The 26,607-nt window shown below is 23.9% G+C and overlaps 1 protein-coding gene across 1 annotated transcript in view; it reads right to left on the bottom strand.

Moving 5' to 3' along the window:
- Nucleotides 1–26,607, bottom strand: part of LOC129606636 (nephrin) — a 504,217-nt gene that overhangs the window by 60,533 nt on the left and 417,077 nt on the right. Inside the window, exons 14-16 of the mRNA XM_055517050.1 lie at nucleotides 24,056–24,337; nucleotides 21,217–21,807; nucleotides 20,758–20,958 (exon numbers count right to left, since the gene is read on the bottom strand). Of these exons, the coding sequence (XP_055373025.1) occupies nucleotides 20,758–20,958; nucleotides 21,217–21,807; nucleotides 24,056–24,337 (1,074 nt within the window). The remainder of the gene's footprint in view (nucleotides 1–20,757; nucleotides 20,959–21,216; nucleotides 21,808–24,055; nucleotides 24,338–26,607) is intronic.

The raw sequence follows: 26,607 nt of genomic DNA, 5'->3' as shown, positions 1-26,607 counted from the left end.
AATTTTATTAGGTCATTCGAAATTTTTTAGTAAAGTTTTTCAAAAAAGTTCACACATTAAAAATCTACTATTATTATAACAATTGAGTTTTTTATTTAATACTATGCTAGTAATATATATATATGACTGAATAGCAGAGCTGCCAAAATTGAAAACTTATCTTCAAACTGAAGTTTTTTTAGTCATATTTTTTTTTTTAAATTTTACATACAAGTATATATTTTTCTGATTTTTTTTTTCAAAATTAGAATTTTTTCCACATTTTCCAGGGTTAACAGAAAACATTTTGATCAAAGAGTCAATTAAATCGGAATCGCATGGTAACGTTATCTATATTCTCCATTTCAAATATTTCTATATTAATTGTCTTGTGGCATTAAATAAATGCGTATACGGATTATGACATCATATTGCCATTAAGTTTTCTTTTTGATATATAATTTGTTTCGAATTGAAATTATGATATTTTGGATTCGTACTTTTTTCACTTTGATTTCATTTGAATATCTCGAAGGGAAAATTTTATTGTAAAAAATTAAGATATTTAGACTAAGCTATATTTGGCAGCACTGCTCACCAGAAAATAATTATGTATGTATATGTAGGTGGGTAAAGAGTAACCCTATGTCGTTAAAATGAAATTTCGGATATGAAATAAGGCATTTTCTTTTTCTTTCAAAATAAATTTATGAGTTAAAGTTTAATTTCTCTCAGTTAATATTTGAGTTTTCTAATAAAAAACAAAAAACTAAATTTGGGAAAAAAAAATTTCTTCTGTCAATATTTTATAATTAACTCTGAAGAGTAGGGAAAAAAAAAAGAAAATTCCAGAAAATAAAAATTTCATTTTTAAGTCAATTAATTTATTTTAATATAATTTTAATATAAATTAATTTGAAAGGAAAAAATTTTTTAATTTTAAATGATTTTAAAATATTTGTATTACGTCTACCTATTATCCTTTTGAATAATATCAAAAGCAAAAAATTTTTACGTATAACAGAATTTTCTTTTCAACCTTTGTTGAAAACTAAAATTAATTACTTTAATTACTATATTTTAAATTCTTAAAAATTTTAGTATAAAACCATATTGATGATATTATGCAGCTAATTTAAATAATACGGCGATATTATCTATTAAATGTATTACTGTTATAACAGTATCTATGTATATTTCAATTAGAGATTATTAGTTTTTATTATTTTCAATAAAAATTCAAATTGTTGAGTGGAAAAATCATTCAAACACTATAGTAAAATTGATAGTAAGTATTGTATTTTTTTTCTTTTGTTAACTTATAAACTTGTTTGTGTTTGATATTGAAATTATTTTATAGAAAAATACAAATTAGAATATGAAATTTTTTGTAAAAAACTTAAACATATAGAATTTATGATTAATATACGATATTAATTTCTTATAATTTGGTATACATTCCCTTAAACATATTTCCGTAAAAAAATCCTTGCAATTTATCCAATATACAAATGTAATAATTTTTGTTTAAATATTATTTTTTCTCAGAACATTCATTTTTTATAATGAAAGAAATACCTACAAAATTAAGAGAATTCCAATAGTTTTGAATAAAAAAATTTTCATTTGAAAATTTTTAATACTCGTATTAATATTTTTAACGCATTAGGCAAAAAATCAATTCGAATTTCATATGAAAATTCTTTAAAAATACTTGAATATATTTTTTTCCTGAAATTCGTTAAAACAAGTTTTTAGGGTTAAATACAATTTAATTGATTTTTAATTAACAACAACTGATTCGATCAATTTTAAGTAATTAATAGTAATCAAAAAAAAAAAAAATTTTAAATACCCCATACGTCTATCTGCTTAACAAAAAAAAATTCCTTTTAAAATAAAAATTTCCTTCGTTTACTCGTAATTCATTTTTTTTTGTGTTTTTATAAAATTTCCTTTGTACCCAACAGTTTATTCCGGATTCGTGTTTGATTGTACAAAAACAGATTTTAATAGATTTATAAAAGTTTCACGATAGCAAGATAGAAAAATTATTTTTTTTTTTTTTTTATAAAATATTAAAAATCAAATATAATGAAGGGAAGAAAAAATAAAGAATTTTTCTTCCTACTTTAGATTTTCATTATGCCAGCGGCGGCCTGAATTTTTTTTCTATTTAAGCAACTAAAAAATAAAAAATGTTTAAAAAAAGAATGGGATATGAGATTTTTTTTTTTTTGGAAAAATTTTTTTAGCTATTTTATTTCAGTTTTTTATGGAATTATATTTTCCATTTTATTTCGAATAAAATTAAGAAAATGAAATAAAAAAAAAAATAGAAAATAAAAAAAATTATTTTTTTTTTATATTTTCAATTGGCTTTAAACTGCAAAAAAAAAAAACAAAAACTCGTTTTGATATTAAAGAACACAATAAAAAATACAAGCACATAACGTATATGAAATTTGTTAAAGTTGTATTATAAGTAATATTCTTGTTCTCATGAATTTTCCAAGGATATTCTTAGAAAATGGGGAAAAAAATTGCTTTTTTTTTGTGAATTGGATTCTTGTAAATGCAATATTAAATTTGTATTACAATTCATAATGTATACGTATATAATATGAAAGGAGTTAAATAAACTCTGCACTCAATTCACTGTTAAATTTAACACGATTTCCTAGAAATAAAAATAAAATTATAAACGAACTTGAAATGATTTTTTTGAATAAATTTCTTTAATAAAAAAAAAATTTTGGACTAAGTACATTCTTGCCTCAAATCTTAAATCTTAATGTAGTTAAAATTAATAGCATGGAATTGCTTCGATTAAAATCTTGAATAATTTTTTCAGCTGTTTACAACGATTATGTTACAACTTGTTAGTTCAGCTGTGGACAACGATTTTCAACACCTGAAGAAGCAGTCGATGCGTTCAAAAACCATGTTTTGGAGGTGTCTCAATCGGAGTGGAAAAAGTGCTACGAAAATTGGTTTCAGCGCATGCAAAAGTGTATTGATCTTCATGGGGAATATTTTGAAAAACAATAAAACCATTTCCAATGATAAATGTTTGTTTTTTATTGCTAGACCCGAAATATAAATAGTCACCCTCGTATTATATTAAAAATCCTATTTTTTTTTTTAAACCATTAAAAACCATTACTTTTATCTTAGAATTGTTATGATCAACTATTAATTTTTTTTTTTTAAATTTGATTCAGATTTTATTTCTTCATCTTTTAGCAATTTGAAAATTTTTTTCTTTAAATATTCATCAAGTTTTATATCTAAAATTAAGTTTTAAAAATGAAATAAAGAAATGAAAAAACATAACTGGAAAAGTGAAGTTAGATTAAAATTTTATTATTTTCTAATATTAACTGATTTGCGTTAAATAAAAGGGTTATATACGTATACATAATATGTATATAGATATAAGACTTCGTATTTTAAAATTATAAGTTTAAAAATCACGGGAACTTTAATAAAGAGGATCTCGCGAGAGCAACTGTTTTATTTTAAAACAAAATTTTGGATAGTTTAGCAACACCAAGAATTTATTTTTTCAACCAATTTTTCTAAAATTTTCAAAATCCATTTTAAAATCAAATACCTAAAGAAATAAGAGTTGGTCGACAAAAATTGTTGAAAAAAATTTCATTTTCTCCCATTTTAAAGCATAACATCATAAATTGTTGTTATTAATCGGAAGATTTTTTTCTCGAGAAAAATCTCATTACACTCGCGATTCATGTATTTTGGTGAATATATTTGACCGTTTAATTAGAAAATATTTCTTATTGCTAAATAATAATCTTATATATTGTTACGAATGTAAAACAACTAATAAATAAACTTGTTTCAAATACAAAAAATGTATACATTTGATTTTATTAAAATAATTTGGTTTACCAAATTTTACATAAACCAGAAAAAAATTTAATTAGATAATATTTTTAAATAACATCGTCTTGTTTTATCTATTCTCACTTTCAGATAAAAATTTGAAATACGCAAAATACAGAGAAATGAATTTTGTTAACATTAAAAACTCCACTACACCTTTCACTTAATGTTTAAGCGGAAAAAAATTATTACTAGGTGTGTCTAGTCCCAAAACTGTTCTAAAAAAAAAATTTATTACCATAAAGGTTTTTATTTTTGCTTTATATGAATTGAAAATTAAATATCATAGAATTTTATTCAAAGAGAATGAGATAGGTTCAAAACAAACAATTATTAATCAACCAAAAGAATTTGATAAAGGACTGTACAGAAAAACTGATGACAAAAAATATTAAAAAAGAGTCTAAAAAGAGTTTATTAACAAATTTTCTTTTTTTTTTTCAAACTAAAAGAAATGGGGAAATGAAAAAAAAATTTTTTGTTTGTAAAAATCTAGGAAATGTTTTCAAAGGACTTTTTCTTTTCATGAATTGTATATAGGGAAATTATAATGTTCTGACCATAAGAAAACCCTATTTAAAATTTGTATGTACGTTAAAGATGAAGATGAACATATAAAGTGTAAAAAGGAAAATTAAAAAAAAAAAAAAAAATTAAAAGAAAATTGAAAAATCCAGTTAAGTTTTAATTATTTTCTTTTCTAATTATTTTTCTTTTTCTATACTACCATTTCTATTTTTTCTATTTTCAATTCAAATTTTTTTTTGTTTTTTATTTTTTTTTGTATTCGAGTTCTTATCTTTGTAAAAGAAATCTTATGTTTGTATGATTATTCATCTCCTTTTGGAAATTTGATCAATTTCCCAAAAATATGTTTAACTTTAGGGCATCTTCTATTTAAACTTTTGATAAATCATTTAAAGAGCCAAAAGCAATTAAATAAAATGGCAAAAGAAAACGAAATTTAAAAGATAAAAATAAAAAGATGAAAAGGAATGATTAATGTTAGTGTAAATATTAGATAAAATGAGTATAAATTTGAGTTGACTGGATCAACGATAAAAATTTTATACTGTTTTGAAAACTTAAAAATTTCGATAGGTAATTAAAAATTTCAATTTATTGTAAAATTTCAGTGATTTTTCGAGTATGAATCGGGCGTTAATTAAATTGGATTAAATTTCTCAATGAAAGTTAACGCCTCCATGCAGTATTTTACTTGTCGTTTGTAAATGAAAGATTATTGAAATTTTAGAAGTGAAAACCAGGCAATAAATTGCGAGTAATATAATATAAATGAAGGACAATAGTTCGCAATTATTTAGAAGAAAATTTTATTAAAAGTTTTATAAATTATATTAATTAAAACCAATGTTATACTATAAAATTATAAAACAATAATATGAAAATTTTGATATATTTAAAAAAAAATTTAATTGGCAATATTTTCTAGATTCTTGTATGTTATAATATTCTTATATTCTGATACAATTTTCCAATTATTACGTAATATACCTGAGAGCTGATTAAAATTAAAAAAAAAAAATTTCTGTATAGAAAATATGGTGTACTGAACAACGAAGGGTTCTCAACAAAATAAAAATTTTTATGTAATAAAAAACAAATTCAATCCTTATTGTTGGTCCTTTAAAATTTAATTTATTGTAAAAACTCGGTCAGAATTTCCTGTTTTGTTAATTTTATTTTTGTTAGTTTACATTATTTTTATACCCTGCACTTCGTGAAGGGTATATTAACTTTGGTATGGAGTTTGTAACTACTTGAAGGAGTCATCTGCGGTATGGACATATATATATATTCTTGCTCAGCGTAAAATTCTGCGTCGATTTAGACATGTCCGTCTGTCCGTCCGTCCGTCCGTCCGTCCGTCCGTCCGTCCGTCCGTCCGTCCGTCCGTCCGATCGCACGATAACTCAAAAACGCATAATGCAATCGACACCAAACTTTCACAAGTTTTTTCTTTTGTGCCAAGGACGAGCCCTATTGTTATTGGACTAATTCGGATAACGGGTTCGGGTAGCTGCCATACAACTCAAAGAGTTTATTTTAAATATTTCAAAAACTAATAAAGCTATAAATATAAAACTTTGTATACATGTGTCCAATTATATTCTACACATGCTCTAAAAATTATAATGGGATAGCTGCACCGGTTCGGGTGGCTGCCATACAACTCCAACAGCAAATTTTTTATATTCGGCAAAATAATAAAGTCAGATTCATGAAACTTGGCAGTCAGGTGTCCAATTATAGGTCAAATATACTTCTGAAGTTTTAGAGGAATTGATTTACAGGTTCGGGTACCTGCCATACAACTCCAGAAGCTAATTTTAAATATTTGGAAAAATAATAAAGTCAGATTCATGAAACTTGGCAGTTGGATGTCCGATTATAGATTAGATATATTTGTGAAGTTTTAGAGGAATTGCTTGACAGGTTCGGGTACCTGCCATACAACTCCAGAAGCTAATTTTAAATATTTGGAAAAATAATAAAGTCAGATTGATGAAACTTGGCAGTTGTGTGTCCAATTATAGGTCAGACATATTTCTAAAGTTTTAATGGGATTGCTTGACAGGTTCGAGTAGCTCCCATACAAGTCTTAAAGCTTATTCTTAATATTTGGAAAAATAATAAAGTCAGATCCATGAAACTTGGCAGTTGTGTGTCCGATTATAGATCATATATATTTGTGAAGTTTTAGTGGAATTGCTTGACAGGTTCGGGGACTTGCCAAACAACTCCAAAAGCATATTTTAAATATTTGGAAAAATAATAAAGTCAGATTCATGATACTTGGCAGTTGTGTGTCCGATTGTAGATCAGATATATTTGTGAAGTTTTGATGGAATTGTTTGACAGGTTCAGGTACTTTCCATACAACTCCAAAAGCTAATTTTAAATATTTGGAAAAATTATAAAGTCAGATTCATGAAACTTGGCAGTCGGATGTCCAATTATAGGTCAGACATATCCGTGAAGTTTCTATAGAATGGTTTCACAAGTTCGAGTAATTGCTACACAATAACGAAAGGTGCAGGGTATTATTCAATCGGTTTATACCGACTGAAACGTTTTTACTTGTTTTATTTTTTTCTGCTAATCCTAATTATGTCAATGAGAAATGTCAATTATAAAAATTTTCAACTTTTTTTTTTCTACTTTTCCATTTTGTTTTTTTTTTATGTCCGTTTTTGTTATTTGTTTTTTATTTTTTTAATTTTTTTTTGTTCGTATCCTGTAAATTAGCTATATTTTTTTACATTTACGAAAAGTGGCCAAAATTAGTAAAGCATATCGCAGACCTGTGCAATAAATATTCAAAGTTATTTTTGTTATTATTTGTTTTTTGTTTATTTTTATTTTGCCCCGTCTAACAAGTCATTTAATTAAACATTCTAAAAACATTTTGAAATTTGTTTAAAGAACAAAAAAAAAAAATTAAATGTAAAAATCATTTATTTTTTTTATTTTGTTCTTTTGTTGTTGTTTTCGTTATTTTTGATTTGTTGCTTGCTATTTTTGTATTTTTGTTTTACAAACAATTGCCAAAACAGAACAAGGTACGAAGAGAACAATAAAATTGTAATAAAAATGTCGAAAATTAGAAAAATATCAGCTTTGAAATCTTAAGTCAATGGAACGAAAAGAGAGCTATGAAGAAAAAAAAATGAGAGTATAGAGTAAAAAAAAAAAAACGAATTATTCGAGTATTGTTTTACATTTCAAAAAATAAAAAGAAAAACACAAGAAAAAACACGGAATGAACGAAAGGATAAAAGAAAAACAAAAAAAAAAAGCAAATAAAAAAGGTAAGGAAACAAAATTTTTTTTTCTTCTATGTTTGTTTTTTTTTTTTTTTTTTTATTAAGAACAAAATGTTGTTATGCTGTCTCGCTTGTTTGCTTCTCATTTCGAAGTTGAAGTTTTTCTTCAATTTACCTTCCATTTTTTTGTTTTTTTTTTTTAATTTCATTTTTCGCTTACTGTTCAAAACTTTCGTTCTTCAGAATAAGGCATTAGGGCGTAACAAAATATAAGAATATTAGAAGGAATGAGATAAATATAAAAAATTTAAAAGTTAAACTAGTATTGACTTTTAAATATAGGAAAAAAAAAATGCGAGGATAAAAAACAGACTACTTAATGAATTTATTGTTAGAAATGCTATGGCAGAGCAAAATTAGAAATATTTCTTTTAAATAAATCTATGTTGAAGAAAAGTCGTAAATATAATTATTAAGATAGGAACGGATGTTTTTGCTGTAAAATAACAAAAAAAAAAGAGGCTAAAACAAGTTAGCTCGAATCTTTAACACGTAATTTTTGTGTTAGGAAATCAAAATCTGGGTAAAGTATTATATTTCGAGTTCTAATAATTTTAGAGTAAGTTGATGTTTGATTTTAAATTAAATGTTTCTTTTCTCAAGATCTTTCTAATGTAAATTAAATGATCAAGAATTAATAGTAATTAGGATTAACTGCATTTTAGAAAAACGGTAACTCTGGATCTCCTATACATTTTATTAAGTGAGAAGTTTTAATTTCGCATATACAATGTAAACTTAATTTTATATTTTTATGTGTAAATGAAATATACATATAAGATAAATGAAATATACATACACAAAGATAAAATGTAAAAACTTAATAATTTGAATAGAATTTGATTTTTGCACAAATTACAAGCAGATATATAATTTTATAATACATGCAAATATATATACAACATAATATTTTATTATGTATATGAATTTATTAAGAACAACAGTTTATTGACATTTTCAGCAAAAAAGAAAAACGTAAAACAAAACCAAGAAAATTTATCGCAGTTCAATGAGATTTTCTTTAAATTTTCTTTTTTATATTCTCGATTTTACGCATAGATAGATGTGTATAGGAATATGTTCCCATCAACATATAGATAAAGTTAAAAAAAAAACAAATAAAAATTTTTTATAATATTTCATTTTTTTTTTTATTTATTTAAATTCGACATTTTTATTGTCATTTCCTGTTGTATTCAAACGTGAATACTATAATTTAAATAATGTCTTAAAAATTGTATAATAAATAATTTGTCCTCCATTTTTGTTTTTTTTTTGTTTTTTTGGAAAATAAATTGAAGTAAAAATTGTCTAAAGTGTCACAAAACAAAAGAGTAAAAAATGAAAAAAAGTATAAAATACTAAATAATAAAATATTGCATAAATAGCATAACCAAATTTATTGTATTCACTTAAATTTATTTAGTATATCGATGCAGTAGTATATCGTATAAATCCTTATATACAGCCAACACATATATGTATGATACAGCTATTCGTAGTGTTATAAACATCATAGATATAAATACATACAAATCGCAAAATATGAATTGAATTAAAATATTCATGTACATAATATAGATCAGTATAACATTAAGTATGTTCAAAAATATATAATGGAAAAATATGTAGGTATTTGGGTATGTAAATGAAATTTAAAGTGTACATACATAAGTTATTCATTAAGAAAGGAATTCTTATATTGTCCGTTCTCCTATATAATATTATATTTTGTATGTATGTATAGTTATAATCAACATTATATTGTATAATTTTCACTATAGAAAACATTCATTTTACATTCATTTTATAAAATTAATTTACTGTTGTACAGCAATAAGAGTACAATATGGAAAATTTAATTGTTAATGGAGAGTTTTTTGTTTTCAAAATTTTTCTCTTTCTTTCTCTTTTTTTTTTTTTTTGTTTTTGTGCTCTTATTATTTTTAATTCTTTGCTATTTTATTAAAACTTTTCAAATTTATTAAATGGTCTTTTAGTTTATCTCACTTAATTTTTTTTTTTTCTTTTACCTCTACACAACTGATTTTTTAGCACAATTTTTTTTTGCAAATAAAATTTTTTATTTTTAATTTAAAACTTAATTGGATGTTGGTGTATCTACTCTTAAAAATTTAATGTAATTAATTTTAGTTTAAAGATTTGCATTTTATATAAAAAAAAAAAAGAAAATTTAAACGATTAATATAAATTAAGTTAAAATTAAATAAAATTTAATTGAAAAATTAAAAAGAATATAAAACCAATTTAATTTAATGAAATTTAGAATTTGGCAACATTAGTATTGCTATGACATTGTAACTATAACTATAGTAAATTAATTTCTTATTAAATTTTGGTTGTTATGATATAGGACACAAAAATAGAAAATTTTTTTTAGTATAACAGTTAAAATGTGGCTTGAATTATTCATTTTCATGTGTCACGTAATTATCAAATGCGGAAAAATAATTAATCGAACGATTACTTTAATAAAAATGTTATAAAAAAATTCGTAATTGTAATTAGTATATAAAGTATTTAGATATTGCGTTTCAAAATATTTTTAATTTAAGGATCTGATCGTCTATCTCGCTATTTACCAAGCAAGTGAGAAGATAAGTGAGTAACTATCATCTATCCGTATAGCTTATCTCGTTTTTTTTTCCCAAATGTTTATACAAGATTTATTCATTTCATTTTTGAAAGTATGACATTCCAGTCGATAATTTGACTGTTGATTCAGTCGATAATCCATTTGGACAACGGAAAATTCTGATTTAAAAGTGAATAGGAATTTGAGTAAAAAATCGAGATACATGATTAGGCTGTAATTATGTTAACCATAAATCTGATCACTTTTATTTACAATTTATTTTATAAAAATTAGATTTCTATTTATAGTATGCAATAAGTGAATATTCATTATAGTATGCAAGAATGATCCTTTTGAATAATTGTAATAAATAAAAATAAAAGCAAAAGTATGTACTCAAATGTAATGTTGTGAAAATTTTCATTATCCATATAACAATATAATGGCGTATAGAGTGCATGATATACAATTTCAAATGATAAAAAATAATTTGGAAAAAAAAATGTAATACGCGCACCATGGGAGATCAAAAAGAGGTTAACAAACGAATTTATTCATCACTTTATTAATTTTTATTTAAAAAACAAAATTAAAATTCAATTAATAAAAGAAAAAAAAAACCAGATTCTATAATAAAAATTCATTCAACCATTTTATACCGGAATACCATATATTGCGTATGACCCTAGAGAAATATGCAATTATTGGAAAAAGGACATTTTTTGAACAGTTTTCTTTTGTTTTCAAATTTTATAAATTGAATATCAGCGATATGAACAATATGTTGGAAGAGATTTAACCGTATACGACTTAAATTTTTTATATTGAAAATCAGGACATTACAAGGACCTAGTTTAATCTATCATCAATGTCAATTCTCATTTTATATTCTTAATATTGTACTCACAAATTAGAAAATGTGATTTTATAAAATAGAAACTTTATAATTTTTGACTTAAATTTTGGAAATTATTAATTGTGAGTACTTCTCCTATTACATTCTCATTATAATATCATTATGGTCACGGGAAAATATTTTTGATTCTAAAGATCTTATACAATTCAATTTGAGTGTAATGAAATCTTTGTACATGAAAATTTTTAAGACTTATAAAAAACAAAATTAAATATTTTATATTTGTACATTTCCGACAAAAACAATTTTAGAAAAACTACACTTGTAACATGAATAACATTAAAGTTTCGAAGAGAAGAAACAATAACAAAATATAAAAGAGAAAAATTTAAAAGTTTTCAAAGAGAAGTCGAAGTAAACAAAAAAAACAGACAAAAATCATGTTAATTTGTTTATAAAACTTAATGTTTAAAAATTCTCTCTTTTGTATTGAGTAAGGTACAGTATGTACTCTCTTTTTGTTGTATCTATACTTATTGCTACATTTATTACATGTCTAGCAATATTGTTTCGAAAAGTTAATGTTGTTATTTCTCTAATAATTTCGTTTACAGTTTTCTTTACTCTCCTGATCTCTTCTTATTTCTTATGATTTCTAGTTTAACTTTTTTTTTTGCACTATTCTCTTCTAAAATTCACTTTTGTTTTGTAAAAATTTTTTTTATTTTCAATTTTCAAGATTGTTTTTAAATTTTTTATTTTTTTTTTTGTTTTTTGGAAATCCTAAAATGCTTTATCTATATTGGCTTCTCTTTTAGAGTCACATATTTTATGAACTTCACACATAAGTTTCATTTTTGCTCTTTTAGTTTTTATATTATTATTTTTTTTATAGTTTTTGAGCACTTTGTCTGTCGGTTTTTATTTCAGTATTCGCGCCTTCATATAAGTTGTTAAAAAAACGAATTCTTTTTTTCTCTATATGCACAATAATGAGTACAAGATAGATATAATTCTAACTACTATATTTCTCCATCAAATGGTAGAGAATAACGATTGAAGTTTTTGTTTGTTTTTTTTTTTGTTTTTGGTTTCTTGTTGTGTTTTCAATAGTTTTAAAAACAAGAGAAACAAAAAAAAAAACGAATCATTTTTATTTTTTAGAAGGACAATAGGGTTTTGAACCTTTTTTGTTTTTTGCTATTTGTGAATTTTTTTTTCTCTTTGAAAAATTTTTATTTATTTTATGGTGAAAATTGTTTTATCTATATATACATAAGCTATAAATATTTTTTTTTTTTTTTCAAATTTCGTATCAAAATGCTAGGAAAATTATTTATAAAAAAAAAATTGTTTTAAAAAAAATTTGAAAAACAAAAACAAATTCAAACTTTAGATGGTTTTTTCTTTGTTGGTTCTAAATTTTGTGAGTTAAGTAACATTTCAATTGCTTTAAAACACACAGTGATGTGTTCGAGAGCGCGTATGTGTGGCTGTATGTGTTATTAACATTTGAGAATTATTGAAAACGATGAAAAACTAAAAAAACTAAAAAGTGAGAAAAACAGCAAATGAAAAAAGATAAAAATAGTTTTTTTTTTAAGCTAATGTACAAGTTACAGTTAGAAGTGGCATTTTTTTTTTCATATTGAAGTTCATTCTTTCCCAAACCATTTTTAAAATTAGTCGGCTATGAAGGAAATAGAAAATCAAAAATACGAACAAAAATTCATATAAAAACAAGAAATAGAAAAAATAAAATAGTGAAAAACGAAAAATTGAAAATAAAATTCCCAAGGCTAAAAAAATATAAAAATAACAATAAAAACAGAAAAAAAAAATAGAAATGGGAATTGTAAACCAAAACTAGCAAATATTTATTAAAAATAGAAAAAAAATGAATAAATAACAGAAGAACTATATTACAAGTATTGTTAGAAAACTTTTAGCGGTTCCTGCAAAATATTTTACACACAACAATATTTTTTTGTTTCCTGCTAAAAATAATATATCACTGTTTTACTTATGTGTGTTTGTGTGCCATCATATAGCTCATACCACTTTAAATAATTATATATTTTATATGTATATTGTGAAAATAATATATAAAATAAAATGGAATATTGAATATAAACGGGATGGTTGAATTGAACGAACAGGAGTCAATTTAAATTCAATTTTTATTAAATCCTCAAAAAAATAAATGTTATACGTAATATATTGGAGGGGCAAAAAATAACAAAAACTATATAGTATAATAAATATAGGTTTTTGGATTAATAAAAGCACTGGAGATTATTTTTAGTTGATCCACAGGACAGTGAGGGATTCACAATGAAACAAAATGCTTTTAATGAATTTGATATATTTTTATAGAAATTCAGTAAATTTAAACTGTTCTTTTTGGGAATATGCAAAGCGATTTTTTCTTGCTAAATATTTGACTCAAATCTCATGAAGGGGTGAGTATAAAAACTAGTAGAAAGAAAGAGTTGAATACGATTATTTTTGTCGTTAGTTAAGACTAAATTACTGAAATATAATATGATGAATTCTGAAGTATTATGTTGTTAAGTTTAAAGGTAACAAATAGTGATATATATTTCTTTGCATATATCTTACGGTTTAAATTCTAAAAATATAGAATATTTGCATTAATAAACTTTTAATAATAGTTTAATACCAGAAAATCAGTTTCCTGGTAGAAATTATAAGTTTATTAAATTCAGGAAAAGTAATTATCACTTCAAGAAAATTGATGCTTAAAAAAAGAAATAAATTATTCATAATACCTTCTATAATATCCCTAAAATATTTATATAAAAGCAGACCATTAGAATCACTTACATCCAATGAAATGTGAATGCAAAAATTTAAATGAATTTCGTTTCTTTTTTTTGAAAATGATTTAAATCTCTGTAAAAATAGAATTTTTGTGTTTTACGAGATTTTAAATTATATACATATTGCAACTTAAATTAATAACAAACTGGATAGCGCAGATATAGAACAAAAAAAAAATTAAAAAATAAAAATCAAAATATAAGGATATTAAAAGAAATAAATTCAATATTCAAATTCTATTCTATGTGGGAAACCATTAAACAATGGATTTGTAAATGTTAAACTTTAAAACTTTCAAAAAAAAAAAATAAAGTTTGATCATATCAATTGTTTGTAATGTTGCATTTTTTCCTTCAACAATAGCGAAAATACTGCTTTTGAAAGTATACTCGCTGTATACTACATTATTAAAATTACCTTCATTGATATATCAATACATTAAAAAAAAAATTGCATACCTTTAGGGTGGGCAATGCATTCAGTCTATAAAACAAACTGAAAAAAAAATAATTTAAAGAAGTGTTAACATAATGCTCGAATTTAAGAGTTAGTTGCGTGAGTTCAGAAAAATAATTATATTTTTTAATGACATGGCATTTTTCGTTAGCATAAATTCAAATTTTTGAAAATTTCGGAAGGCGAGAGAGCGGAAAAAAAGTTTATTCTAATGAAACTGCTTATGGATACCTTAAAGCTTCACCTAAATCTTGAGATCTAGAAGAAAAACGGTATTAAAAATTTTAAAAGTTTGAAAAATGGTACGGCGTGTTAGAAGAAGCCATCCACTCCTTTTATGCGTTTGCAGAAATCAAAAAATGTTTTGGGTTTTGCTACAGTAACCTTAAAAAATGGCATTTTTAGGACTTTCAGGGGTTATGACTTTTAAAGGGGGTGATAAATGAATTTTCTTCTACGGAAATCTAGAAACTTATTTCCATAGATTTAAAGATCTATGTACACATGAAATTTCAGTTTTCTATCATTAAGGGTATAGGAGTCATGTAAACGGATCCATAGACGGACAGACAGAGTGAAACTAATAAGCACATTTTTAAATTTTTTTTTTTTTGTAAAAGTACTGAAAACGAAAATACCAAAAAAATCACTTAAATATTTTTTTTCTTATTTCTTTAATATTTAGGCATTAAAATATCTAGGACAGTACACTGTGTTTCGTATATAGGTTTTTGTGGTTTTTAATTTAAAAAATAAAGTTTTTGGTTTTTCATGCAGGAAATGTATATATACGAATATAAATACATATGTAAATACATACGAATAGTAAATAAAATAATATATAAAATATAAAAGTGTTAAAAATATCGTGAGTATGTTAAGAGAAAAAATTATTAGTATTCTAATAAAATGTCCTAGAAAAATTATCTCATTTAAATTTCAGGTCAAAAATTTTAGCATAGTGTTAATTTTTTATTAAAAAAATTTTATCTCTTTTTTATTGAGATATAGAGTATTGAGGTTGGAGTAATTTAATTTATGAAATAAAAAATATATGTTATTAAATTTTTTTACGAAATGACCCATAGGTTTATGAGTGTAGAAATCTAGGTTATAACTAGCAGAAAACGTTTACTGTTGCAAGTGTCACGATTAATTATTATATGCAAATTTTCTAAATATTCTCATATGGTTCTTACTGTATAGTGTTTAAAATTCTTTAATCTTGAAGTCAAAATTAATGGAAATTATAAAAACAAATTATAAAATGTCTTCTTTTTCAATAATACAAATCAGGTCCATGCTTAGTTATCATAATAATTACGAGTACTATCAGAGTTATCTAAAAAGAGAAGGAAAATTTAAAAAAAAAAATATCCGATTCTAAGTACATTTGTAGAAAAGAATTTTTTTCTGTTTCTATAAAACTATTCAATTTTAATTTTCGTTTAAGTAATTGTGTTAAATTTCAAAGAAAATAACTTACTTCTCATTTCATTCATAATGTAATGACATATTCCATTACGAATTCAAAAATAAGAAATTCAGAAAAGCAAAAAACAAAATAAAAGCTACTAACTGATAAGCGAAAAATAATGAAATAACTGTAAATGAATAATATAAATTTTAACAGATAAGATAAGGCTTACATTTGTATTTTTACCAAATAAACAAAACAAAAAAAAAAAACAAGAGAAAAAATTAAAAAATTTTAAAAGAAAGAAGAAATGAAAAAAGTTTAAGGGAAAACAGAATAAGATCAAAATGAAAAATTTAAAAATTAGAAACAACAAAAACAAAATAAAAAAAGATACTCTATTTATGTAAAGTGGTCAGAAAAATTACATAATCCTGACCTCAAATTTAAATTGAAAATATACATACAAAGAGCAAAGAATTATACAAAACGGTAAGGAATATTTTAAAGAGAATCAAAAGAGTCAGAAAAATTAAAACCGGAGAAAAAAGCAGAAAAATATTTTTTCTTTTGTCTATCCTTATTTTGAAGCTCTACAAAATACTAAAACAGCTAAAAAGAAGAAAAATGAGAGAAGAACAGAACGAAAAACAAACAGAAAAAAGAAAAAATTTATCTTCAAAGTATCCACAATAAGTTTTTCGCTCTCCCCCTTCCAGACATCATTTGGGTTTTTCCCTATACACTTTTCTTATCATCGTCTTTTATACCGTTTGAAAAGTTTTTTTCTCTTTTATTTTTCCTGTTTTCTTTATTTTATACAAAGAGCGAATAACTTTATAATATTATATCTTTTGATTTGATAAGGGCCATCATAGAAATGAATCGCATTAAAATACATCTTAATATATAAAATTATATATTATTATTTATGTAAGCACCTATGTACTTATACATTATACATAAGTTTATTTTTATGTGTGAGTACAAAAGCATACACAGACAATTTTACAAGCGAGCTTGAATAAAATTTAACTTAAAATGTATATATAGGTACTCATCTGTTATACGTGTTAACAATATGTATATATCTATATAATATATATATATATAATATTATATATATCATAGTACATAGAAATGTAATAAAATTTATGTACAAGTATTTATACAACAGTTAAATAATCACGCCACGTGATTATTATCTCGCTCAAGAAATACAAATATAAATAAAAGTGATAAAATTATTCCGCAAATTTTTCACTATATCTAAAGAAAATTTCATTGTGTACATTTTATAATATATGTACATACATATACGTATATAAATATATCTATATCAGCGATAATATATAACAATGTAGATTATAAGTTACATTAGATATGAATAGTATTTACATACATTTGTATATTAATGTAAATCTACAGTAAACTCTTCTTATTTAAAACTATAATAGAAAAAATTTTATCTTTGCATTCACTTTAGAATAATTTTTTTTTTTTGAAATATTTCAAAATGTAGCATTTTTAATTAATTTCACTTTAGTTTAGCGAAGGCTCTTGATATTGAGCTATTTGCTCGTGAGTATATCAGATGGAACCTCAGAAAGCGCAGGAACAATATTCTGTCAGACAGCAGGATTTACCTAGGAGCCCTTTCGTTCGATGTGATGACTATGGTGGCTATGACCATGGAATAGAGCATTCGAAGAAATTTGTATGGCACGGAGCGGGCAAGAGATGATCGCGTTGAGTTGCCCAGACTGATGGTTGCGGTGCTCACTGGATATTATCACTAGATAATGGTTCGTCTGAAAGGAATGAGGTAGGTGGAGGATGAGCTTTGCCGTGTGTAATTGGGAGAGGATGAGACGACATCTGCTTTGCGAATTTGAGGCTGTGGCTATGTGACGCCTTCAGAAGGCTCATAAGTCTGGGTGGATGCAATACTGAGATTCATTCCAGGCCTAGAAATAGTGCTTATGTAACTGGTTTGCGAATCACAAAGATCTTATAGTTCGAGTTGAGAAGGGCAACGGGGATAACGGTCCCTCGAAAAAAAAGAAAACAAGAAATTGCAAATAGAAATTTTAACAATTAATAATTCTAACAATTAGAATTTGGTGAGCAGCAATATATTTTGTGATTAATTTTTTGGAATATTGTGACTTTTGTAAACTATAACTTTCGAAGTATACAGTATAGCAAACTACGTAGAATATTCTGCCAAAATGTAATCCTGTACGCGGAATAATAATATTTCATTTTTTTAAATTCTATAACAACATTATTGTTCCGTTTAAACAAGAGAGGTGTGAGATAAAAAAAAAATAATACAATTAAAGTAACAACAAGAAGAATCATAAAAGAGAACTAGAAAGAGAAACTTTTTGAGTAAAAAGAAAAAAAAACTTCTCTGGTATTTATAATATTATATAGCTTTGTTATCATCACTGTTGCCGTTTCCGCTGTTATCATAGTCACCGTCACAGTTATCGTCGCCACTACTGCCGCTATCGTTGTCATCATCACTTTTTTTTTTATACCGCGTATAAAAATTAAATGAGGCCAAAAAGCAATAATAAAATAAGAAAAACAAAAAAGAAAAGCAACAAACGAAATGATACACTAAGAAATTAATAAGGGAAGGGGAACGCTATGAATTTTGCTTTTCTCTTTTTTTTTTTTTTGTTACTCGTAGGAATTAAATTATAACAGTTTTTGGTAAAGAAGGAATAAAATCAAAATAGAAAAAGTGAAAAATACACAAAAGTTTGCTGTGTCGTTTGTTTTTTTTTTTTTGACTAAGATAAAGCAGTAAAATTGTATCACTACAAAGAAAAAAAGAAGAACAAAAAAACAGAAAAAAAAGTTAAAAGTTTTTCTTTGCGGTTACAATTCTCTAAAAGATAAGTAAAACAGCAAAATTATAACAAGTACCAGAAAACAAAAATAAACGAAAACTTTGGAGAAAAAAAAGACATTTTATACCGTATTATAAGAATGATAAAATGATAATGTTGTAAAAAAAAAACTTATATCCTTACATCACTTAATTTTATAATAAATATATGAAGTCAAACTGTTATATATGTCTGTGTGGATATATCTGTATGTATATATTCAATTCTTATTCAGTTTCCTTCTTAGTTTTTATATCACCATTTTAATTCTTCTTTATTTCACTATTTTAAGTTGTTTTTAAAATACAAGAAAATTTTAAATATAAAACCAAAAAGGAGTCTACGAAAAATAAATCTTGTCAGTGTTAAATAAATTGTTATAAAAATAAAACATTGGTGGAAACGCGAGGAAATGAAAGCAAGACCAAATAGACATAGCAAACAAATAATAATAAGATGGTTAGTTATACATACATAATTATATATAAAGAAATTGTTATATAATGAAATTTTTTTTTAATGAATATAAAAGAGTTTATTTTTGGCCTTTATTCTATTCATTAAAGTTGAAAGAGTTGCATTTTAAAAAGAAATTAATTTCCTTTTTTTTCTCCCTCTCTAATATTTGAATATAAATCTTAAATATTTTCTTCTGTATGCAAAATTTTTTTTTGTTCAAAGAATAAATTATGGTCAATTAATAATTTCGTTATTATTTGTTGCCGAATTGTTTTTTTTGTATATAGAGAACATTGTCTAATTTATTTGTGATTCACTATTTAGGTATATGGGAAATTCGAGCCTTATTTTGAGTGAATTGAGCCTAATTGAGTCAAATTGCAAGATTATTTTGTAGTAAAAATTATTTTAAAATCGTGTGGTTAATGGGATCATAACGAATTTGTTCGTAGATTTATTCTACATTTCGAATAAAATCAATTGATTTTTGAAATGTAGATTTCCGGAAGGAAATTTCAAGAAAGTTATGCAAATTTTATCAATTTTACCTATATAGAGTTCCTGTTTTGTGAGAAATTAAACCAACAAATAAACAAAATTATAAAGTACATTAGACCACTCCAAAATACATAAGGCATAAATTATACGCATATTTGGAATGGTTTACATTTTTGTTATATAAGAATATCCTAAAGGGGGAAATTTTTAAAATTATTTTTGTAAAACATTTTATGGTTATTTTATTCAAGGTTTTCTTAACAATTTCCTTGGATATATTATAATTTTAAAAATGAAATTAAATCACAATAAACATATTAATTTAATTTTTATATTTTTAATTGGATGTCACATTTTTTTTTCACTCATTTACATTATTTATAATATTACAAAAATATTTTCAACTAAATGAAAATCTACAACAAAATTACTATTTTTAAAAATTAAAAAAAAAAAAAAACAAAATTAAAAAAACAATAAAATTTACTGACCTTTATTATTATTTCGTTTTTTAACAACAAACCATGCAACTAGGGCAGCATTTACTAATAAAAGACCCAAAGCAGCTAATGCAATACCAATAATAACTAAATGTGGCATTTCAGATTTTTCTAATTTTTCTAATTCAGCTTGCATCAGTTCGAGTCCTTTATTTTATTGAAAACAATAAAAAAAACGAAAATAAAGAGAAAAAAATAATAAAATTAAAATAATAAAATGAAAAAAAATAAAAATTTTTTAAAACTTATAAAATTTCAAAACAAATCATTTTATTTTGCATCACAATTACGTTAAACCCGACAACCGGGGAAAAATAAAATTTAATATTTAAATGCTGCCTCTTGGAAAATCATAAAAGTGCAAAAATAATTAACATCAAAAACAAAAAATCATTGAATCCTTTTATTTTCTCTTCTAATATATTAATTTTGATTTTTTATTTTACTTTTTTTTTCAAAGAATAAAGAAATAAATTTAGCATATGACCATACCTCGCTTAATAATACGTTTTTGATTGCGTTTATGCAAACAACAGCCAATTATGAATATATTTACAAGTACAATAAGTGTACCGGATGCTATACCCACAAGAACAAGCATACCGGATGTACCACCTAATGGTGTACTACCAGTTGCTGGTGGTCCACCACCTAATGATGATGCTGGCTGTTGTCTTGGTGGTATTTCAGCAACTTTTTAATTCATAATGAGTTTAATTATAATTGTTTTTTTTTGTGTGTATTTTGATTATGTGAGAATATTTCAAAGAATCCCAAATAATGTTCGCAAATATTTTATTTATTTTTATATTGAGTGGGCAGCGTTAAATATAAAAATTTTCAAAAATTAAATTAACGAAAATTATGAATCTTTTTAGAAATTCGCAAAAAAATTTTTTAATTTGAAAGAAAAGAAATATAAGATTTTATTTTTAAAATCATATAACTTACCTTTTGTATGAGCTCTCGTTAAATCCGGTAGATAATTACTACTACCTAATTCATTTGATGCCATCACTGAAAATAAATATAATGTATTCATACGAAGTCCTTGTACTGTTAATTTATGACTATTTGGAAGACCATCAATATAACGATATTGTTCTGTATTTGCTTCACGATAACGTATTCTATATGATGCTTTCATACCACCATCAAAACCAGGTGTCCATGCAATTGTAACACTATCATGTGTTACATTTAATACATTTAAACTAAGTGGTGGATCTGGTGGACTTGTTATATCTAATCTAACTATTTCTTTTGTTTTACCAAGTTCATTTTTTGAAATACATTCATATGTACCATAATCAGCTGGTGCAACTTTTTCAACAATTAATATCGATTCATATGTTAAAGGATCAATTTGTTTCTCTTCTGTACTATATTTTGATGATTTATTAACTGGTATATCTTTACCTTGTTGACGCCATATAAATATTGGTTTTGGTGCTGATTGTGCTCTACATGGTAAACGTGCACGTTCACCTGTACCACTAGCAGCTCTTAATAATGGTGGTGATTTATCAATTTCGGGTGAAACTATATATAATTAAATTATAATATAATTAATTATATAAAAACAAAAAAAAATTTTCTTTTATATTATGGATTATTTAAAATAATATTTATTCTTTTGTTAAAACATGGGGTGAAATAATTATAGGCCAATAAAAGTTGGAAAAAAAAAATAAGAAATAAAGTTGGGTCAAACCAATGGTTTGTATTGTAGCACTTTTCCCTTCAACAAGTGAAAATTCTGCTTTTAAATACAGTCTATGTATACCTATGAAACTATTAAAATTATTTTCATTCATATACAAAACTATTTCTAGAATTGCATATATTTAGGATGACGCATATATGCAGTCTTTGAAATAAAGCAAAAATTAATATAAAAAGGGGTTAACATAATGCTCGATTTTAAGGGTTAATTGTGTGAGTTAAGAAAATCTGATCTATTTACGTATGAAATGTGATCTATTTACGTATGAAATTTCAGCTTTCTATCTTAAAGGGTGTAGAAGTTTTGTAAACAAAAAAAGTGTCCACGGACGGACGGACGGACGGACGGACGGACGGACGGACGGACGGACAGAGTGAAACTAATAAGCACTTTTTTCAAAAAATTTTTTGGAAAAGTGCTAAAAATGAAGAAAATAAAGGAAAAGGAACAATTATAAAAAATAATTGCTTTTTATTATTACACTTAATAATAAAGTAAAAAAATTATATTCATTTTTTTTTTTAATTATTTCGAAAACTTTAATTACGACAATAAAAGAGTTGAATTCGTGTGGAAAATTCAATATTTTTAAAATGTCTTTTCCGGATCATAGATTGCGTATATATATATTGTGATATAAAAAGGAATTGCGGAGTAAAAACAAAATGGAAAATTGAAAAAACAATAGAAACAGGCCAAGGTCATTAAGGAAAAAAAAAATGTTATTTTTTTTTAATTTTATGAAAGTTTTATTATCCTTTCCGATTTAGATATCTAAAAATTTTAATAAACCTACATATTATGGATATTGAAAAAAAAATTTCCTTATTTATGCGTAATAAACACACATAAAATGTGTGAATGCACGGTATGCTCATACAATATTAGAATGTATAACTGTTATACGTGAAAATGTATGTGATTCATATTAATTAGGTTCCTTTTCTTTATTATTTGTACGTTTAAATTGTATATGTACATAATATTATACTCTTCATGTACATTTATAATTTGTATTAATAAATTTCTATTAAATCCACAACACACCTGAAAACTGAGCAATAAAATCAGAATTTAATTAAAATTTATTTTGTATTTTAATATAGACCGAAGAATGTAAAGGATCATAATTATAAATATAAGCATTCTATATTATAAATTATTGTAGAAATAAGACTGCTCCCTTTTTAAATCCCGCTGAGCGATATTTTATTTTTTTGTGCTTTTTCTTTTTGCCATTTTTGCTGCTAGAAGCAATTTCATTTATTTTTCAAATAAGGATTCTATTCAAAATATTATGTTTTTCTTTTCTAGCTTTAGTTTTCAAAAAAAATTTTTTTTTTTTTTATAATTCTGGAATTATTTTTCATATGGCGTTTTATTATATATTCAAATTGGGTTGTATAATAGCTTTTCATTAAATTGAAATGAATGTAAATGGGCCCGGTAATGATTACGAGACACTAGTAAATCTGTTATAATAGCCAAAACTAAAGTTTTGGGAGAGGGATGGGGGGAAGGGAATTTTTTACTTTTATTTTTTATTTTTAAATTTTTCTGAAAAAATTTTTTTTTTCATCGCTTACAGAATTGAAAAAAAAAGGTGGCGTAACCTTGAATTTTTTTCTATTTATAAAATTTTTGTGTATTTAATAAGTGAAATAATAGTACTTTGATAATAATTTCGCAATTTAAAAATTTTCATTTCCTTTTTTGAAAAGAAAATTAATTGAATGAATAAATTTTTGAAATTATGTGGAAAATTTAATGAAACTTTTTCGTTAGATTAACTTTGGTTTTTTGTTTTTGTTTTTTTTTTATGTTCCATATAAAATACATTAACCCTTAATAATTAAATGTACATATTTTGGATATTATATTTATATATGTAGATGTACTTATATGCAATCATATTTAAAGAAATCATATTTCAATTCAACAATACGAGTATACAACTGAGAAATAACAAATAATGTAAAGTTAAAAACTTATTTTATTCCCTTTATGTTTTATTAAACATAATATTTTTTAATATATTATATATTATATATGTACAATACTTACATTTAACAATCAATAGGACATCACGACTTGTTGGATTTGCTACTCTATTATCAGCGACACATCGAAAATTACCAACATCCTCACGTTGTGCTCCTTTTATATGTAAAAATGATGTACCATTAGCAAATGTTTTTGATGTTTTTATTGTCATATCATAACCCAATCTTTCCCATTTTATATGATCTTCGCGTAATGGATTACCTTCAACAGTACATGATAACATTGCATCTTCACCAGGATTAACAATAACATTTTCTGATACTGATTTTATTGTTGTACCATCTACAAAAAAAAATAAAAATGCACAGTACAATATTATGTAAGAAATATGTAATAAATTTGTATGAAAAACAATAAACATAAGATAAAAAATAAACATATATATATATATATTAGAGGACATGTTAAATAAAACAATTGTAAATATAATGAACAAAATGAAAAAAAAAGAAGAGGAAAAAAAGAAAATATTATTTAAATAAAATAAAGAGAACAATTTTCTCAATATTTATAGAAAATCGAACACGAAAATTTTTGTTTAAAGGATACAATTTTTAAGGATATTACTATTTGTGAATGTATCGGAAATGAAGTGAAAAAGAGACAATTTTATTAGAAATGCAAAAAACGTTTAAAGAATTTTTTATAATAGTTTTTAAAATTTTTATCATTTTTTTTTATTGTTCGTTTTTTGATATTAGATTATTATTTTTACTTAGTTTCCGATATGAATTTATATTTAATTTTTGTCTACTTGTTAGTTTACATGCATAGTTTCTACCCATAGTTTTAACATAGAATTCTCAAATACATCCAATGTTACATTTTCAAAATTTTTATTCAATTGAGATTGTAAAATATGCAAAAAATTTTAAAATTTTATTTTAATCAACTAGAATTTTAATTCAAAATTTCAATTTTAGAAATTTTAACAAAATTGCATACTTTTAGACAATTTTTTTTTTCAAAATAATATAAAATATTTTGTTTATCACCTCGTAATTCTTGAAAACAGTAATAATGGATAAGGATAACACTTAATAATAATAATAATTATTACATGAATGAGTAAATATTGTAATTTTACTTGTATATATATTTTATATTTGCTTTTCTCAATACTTTTGTATTATAGAAATGGAAGAATGAAAATGGAAAAAAATAAATGGCAACAAAAAATAATACAATAGTTGACAGGTCTGTTTAATGGACCAATTTATTATAGTAGCGAAATACTTGTAGTTTTATTCTCATTTTATTTTTATATATTATTGCTCTTGTATATTATTTACTTTAAGAATGCAAAATAAGCAACAAAAAAGGAAAAAATGAACAACAAGAGAAGAGAGAAATTCTATAAAAGAAATGGAATATAAAATACAAGAGTCAATTTTGTACAATTATTCGAATTAAATGAGGTGACTATATAAATAACAAGAGAGTAAATGAGGACATTCACACGATTTTATTTTTATTATTGCTCTTTATTTCTTTTTTGTTTTTTGCTCTCTTCTTGTAAATAATTACATCGTTGTTTTTTTTGTATGTCTGTAACTCTGTATTATAAATATGTATTATATATGGAAATTTTATTTTATATACTTTTATAATTTTTTTATTGCAATTCATCGTATATTAATGTGTATATAAAATAATAATATGAGTGTTTGGAAGACAAGGATAGATGACATTAATGTAATTTCCCTTGAGTATTCTCCATTTTTTTGATTTCATTTTCTTTTTGTAATGAAATAAAAGAAGCAAGGAAAAAAATGAAAATAGATTGAGTTGAATGAAATTAAAATCACCATTAAAAACATTGTTTTCTTGATTATTCTTGTATCTCTAGGTACTTTGCTAAAAATTTTATGTACACACATACTTATATATATTTTTTTATTTGTTCAGGTTTTTTCATTACGAAATGTACAAGAAAAAAAAAAAAAAGAAGTTAAAAGTGACGGGCAATTAAAATTTTAATTGAATAAGTTTGAAGAGAACTATTTCTCATACCGGAATTAAAAGTTTAATCCTACTTTTATTTGTCATCGGCCATTACTGTACATAAAATAACCAAAAAGACCCGAAAAAAAAACTACTTTTTTATCATAAAATTGTTTTGTTTCGTTTTTTTCTGTTGTTTTTTTGTTTCATTTTGCAAGATAAAAATTACGCGTGACTTATTTTACTCTCTGCATAAGCCATATAATTAATTTCTCAAAAAGTTCAACGAAAAAAAAAAACACTCTACAGATGTCATTTTAAATCCGAATTCGACTTAAAAAAGGGGCTTTCTAAAATAAATTTCTTTCATTAAATTGACATTCAAAGTAACATATAGGTTTAGTATGTATGTATCTATGTATATACAAATTGAAAAATATATGCGAAAAGTAGATGTGCATAGAATTAACAAAAAAAAAAAAAATTGTCTACTAAAAATTTCGTATTTTTTTTTTCTATATTTTATGCAAAACACAGAAAAAAAAATTTTTGGTGTTTTTTTTTTTTCCTTTTACTTTTCCCATATATTTTATAAATCTACTTTTTAC

The sequence above is a fragment of the Condylostylus longicornis genome, unplaced genomic scaffold (genome assembly GCF_029603195.1).
Source record: "Condylostylus longicornis isolate FDR11 unplaced genomic scaffold, ASM2960319v2 ptg000020l, whole genome shotgun sequence".
In the NCBI taxonomy this organism is placed as follows: domain Eukaryota; kingdom Metazoa; phylum Arthropoda; class Insecta; order Diptera; family Dolichopodidae; genus Condylostylus; species Condylostylus longicornis.
This window is presented reverse-complemented; position numbering and strand designations above follow the sequence as displayed.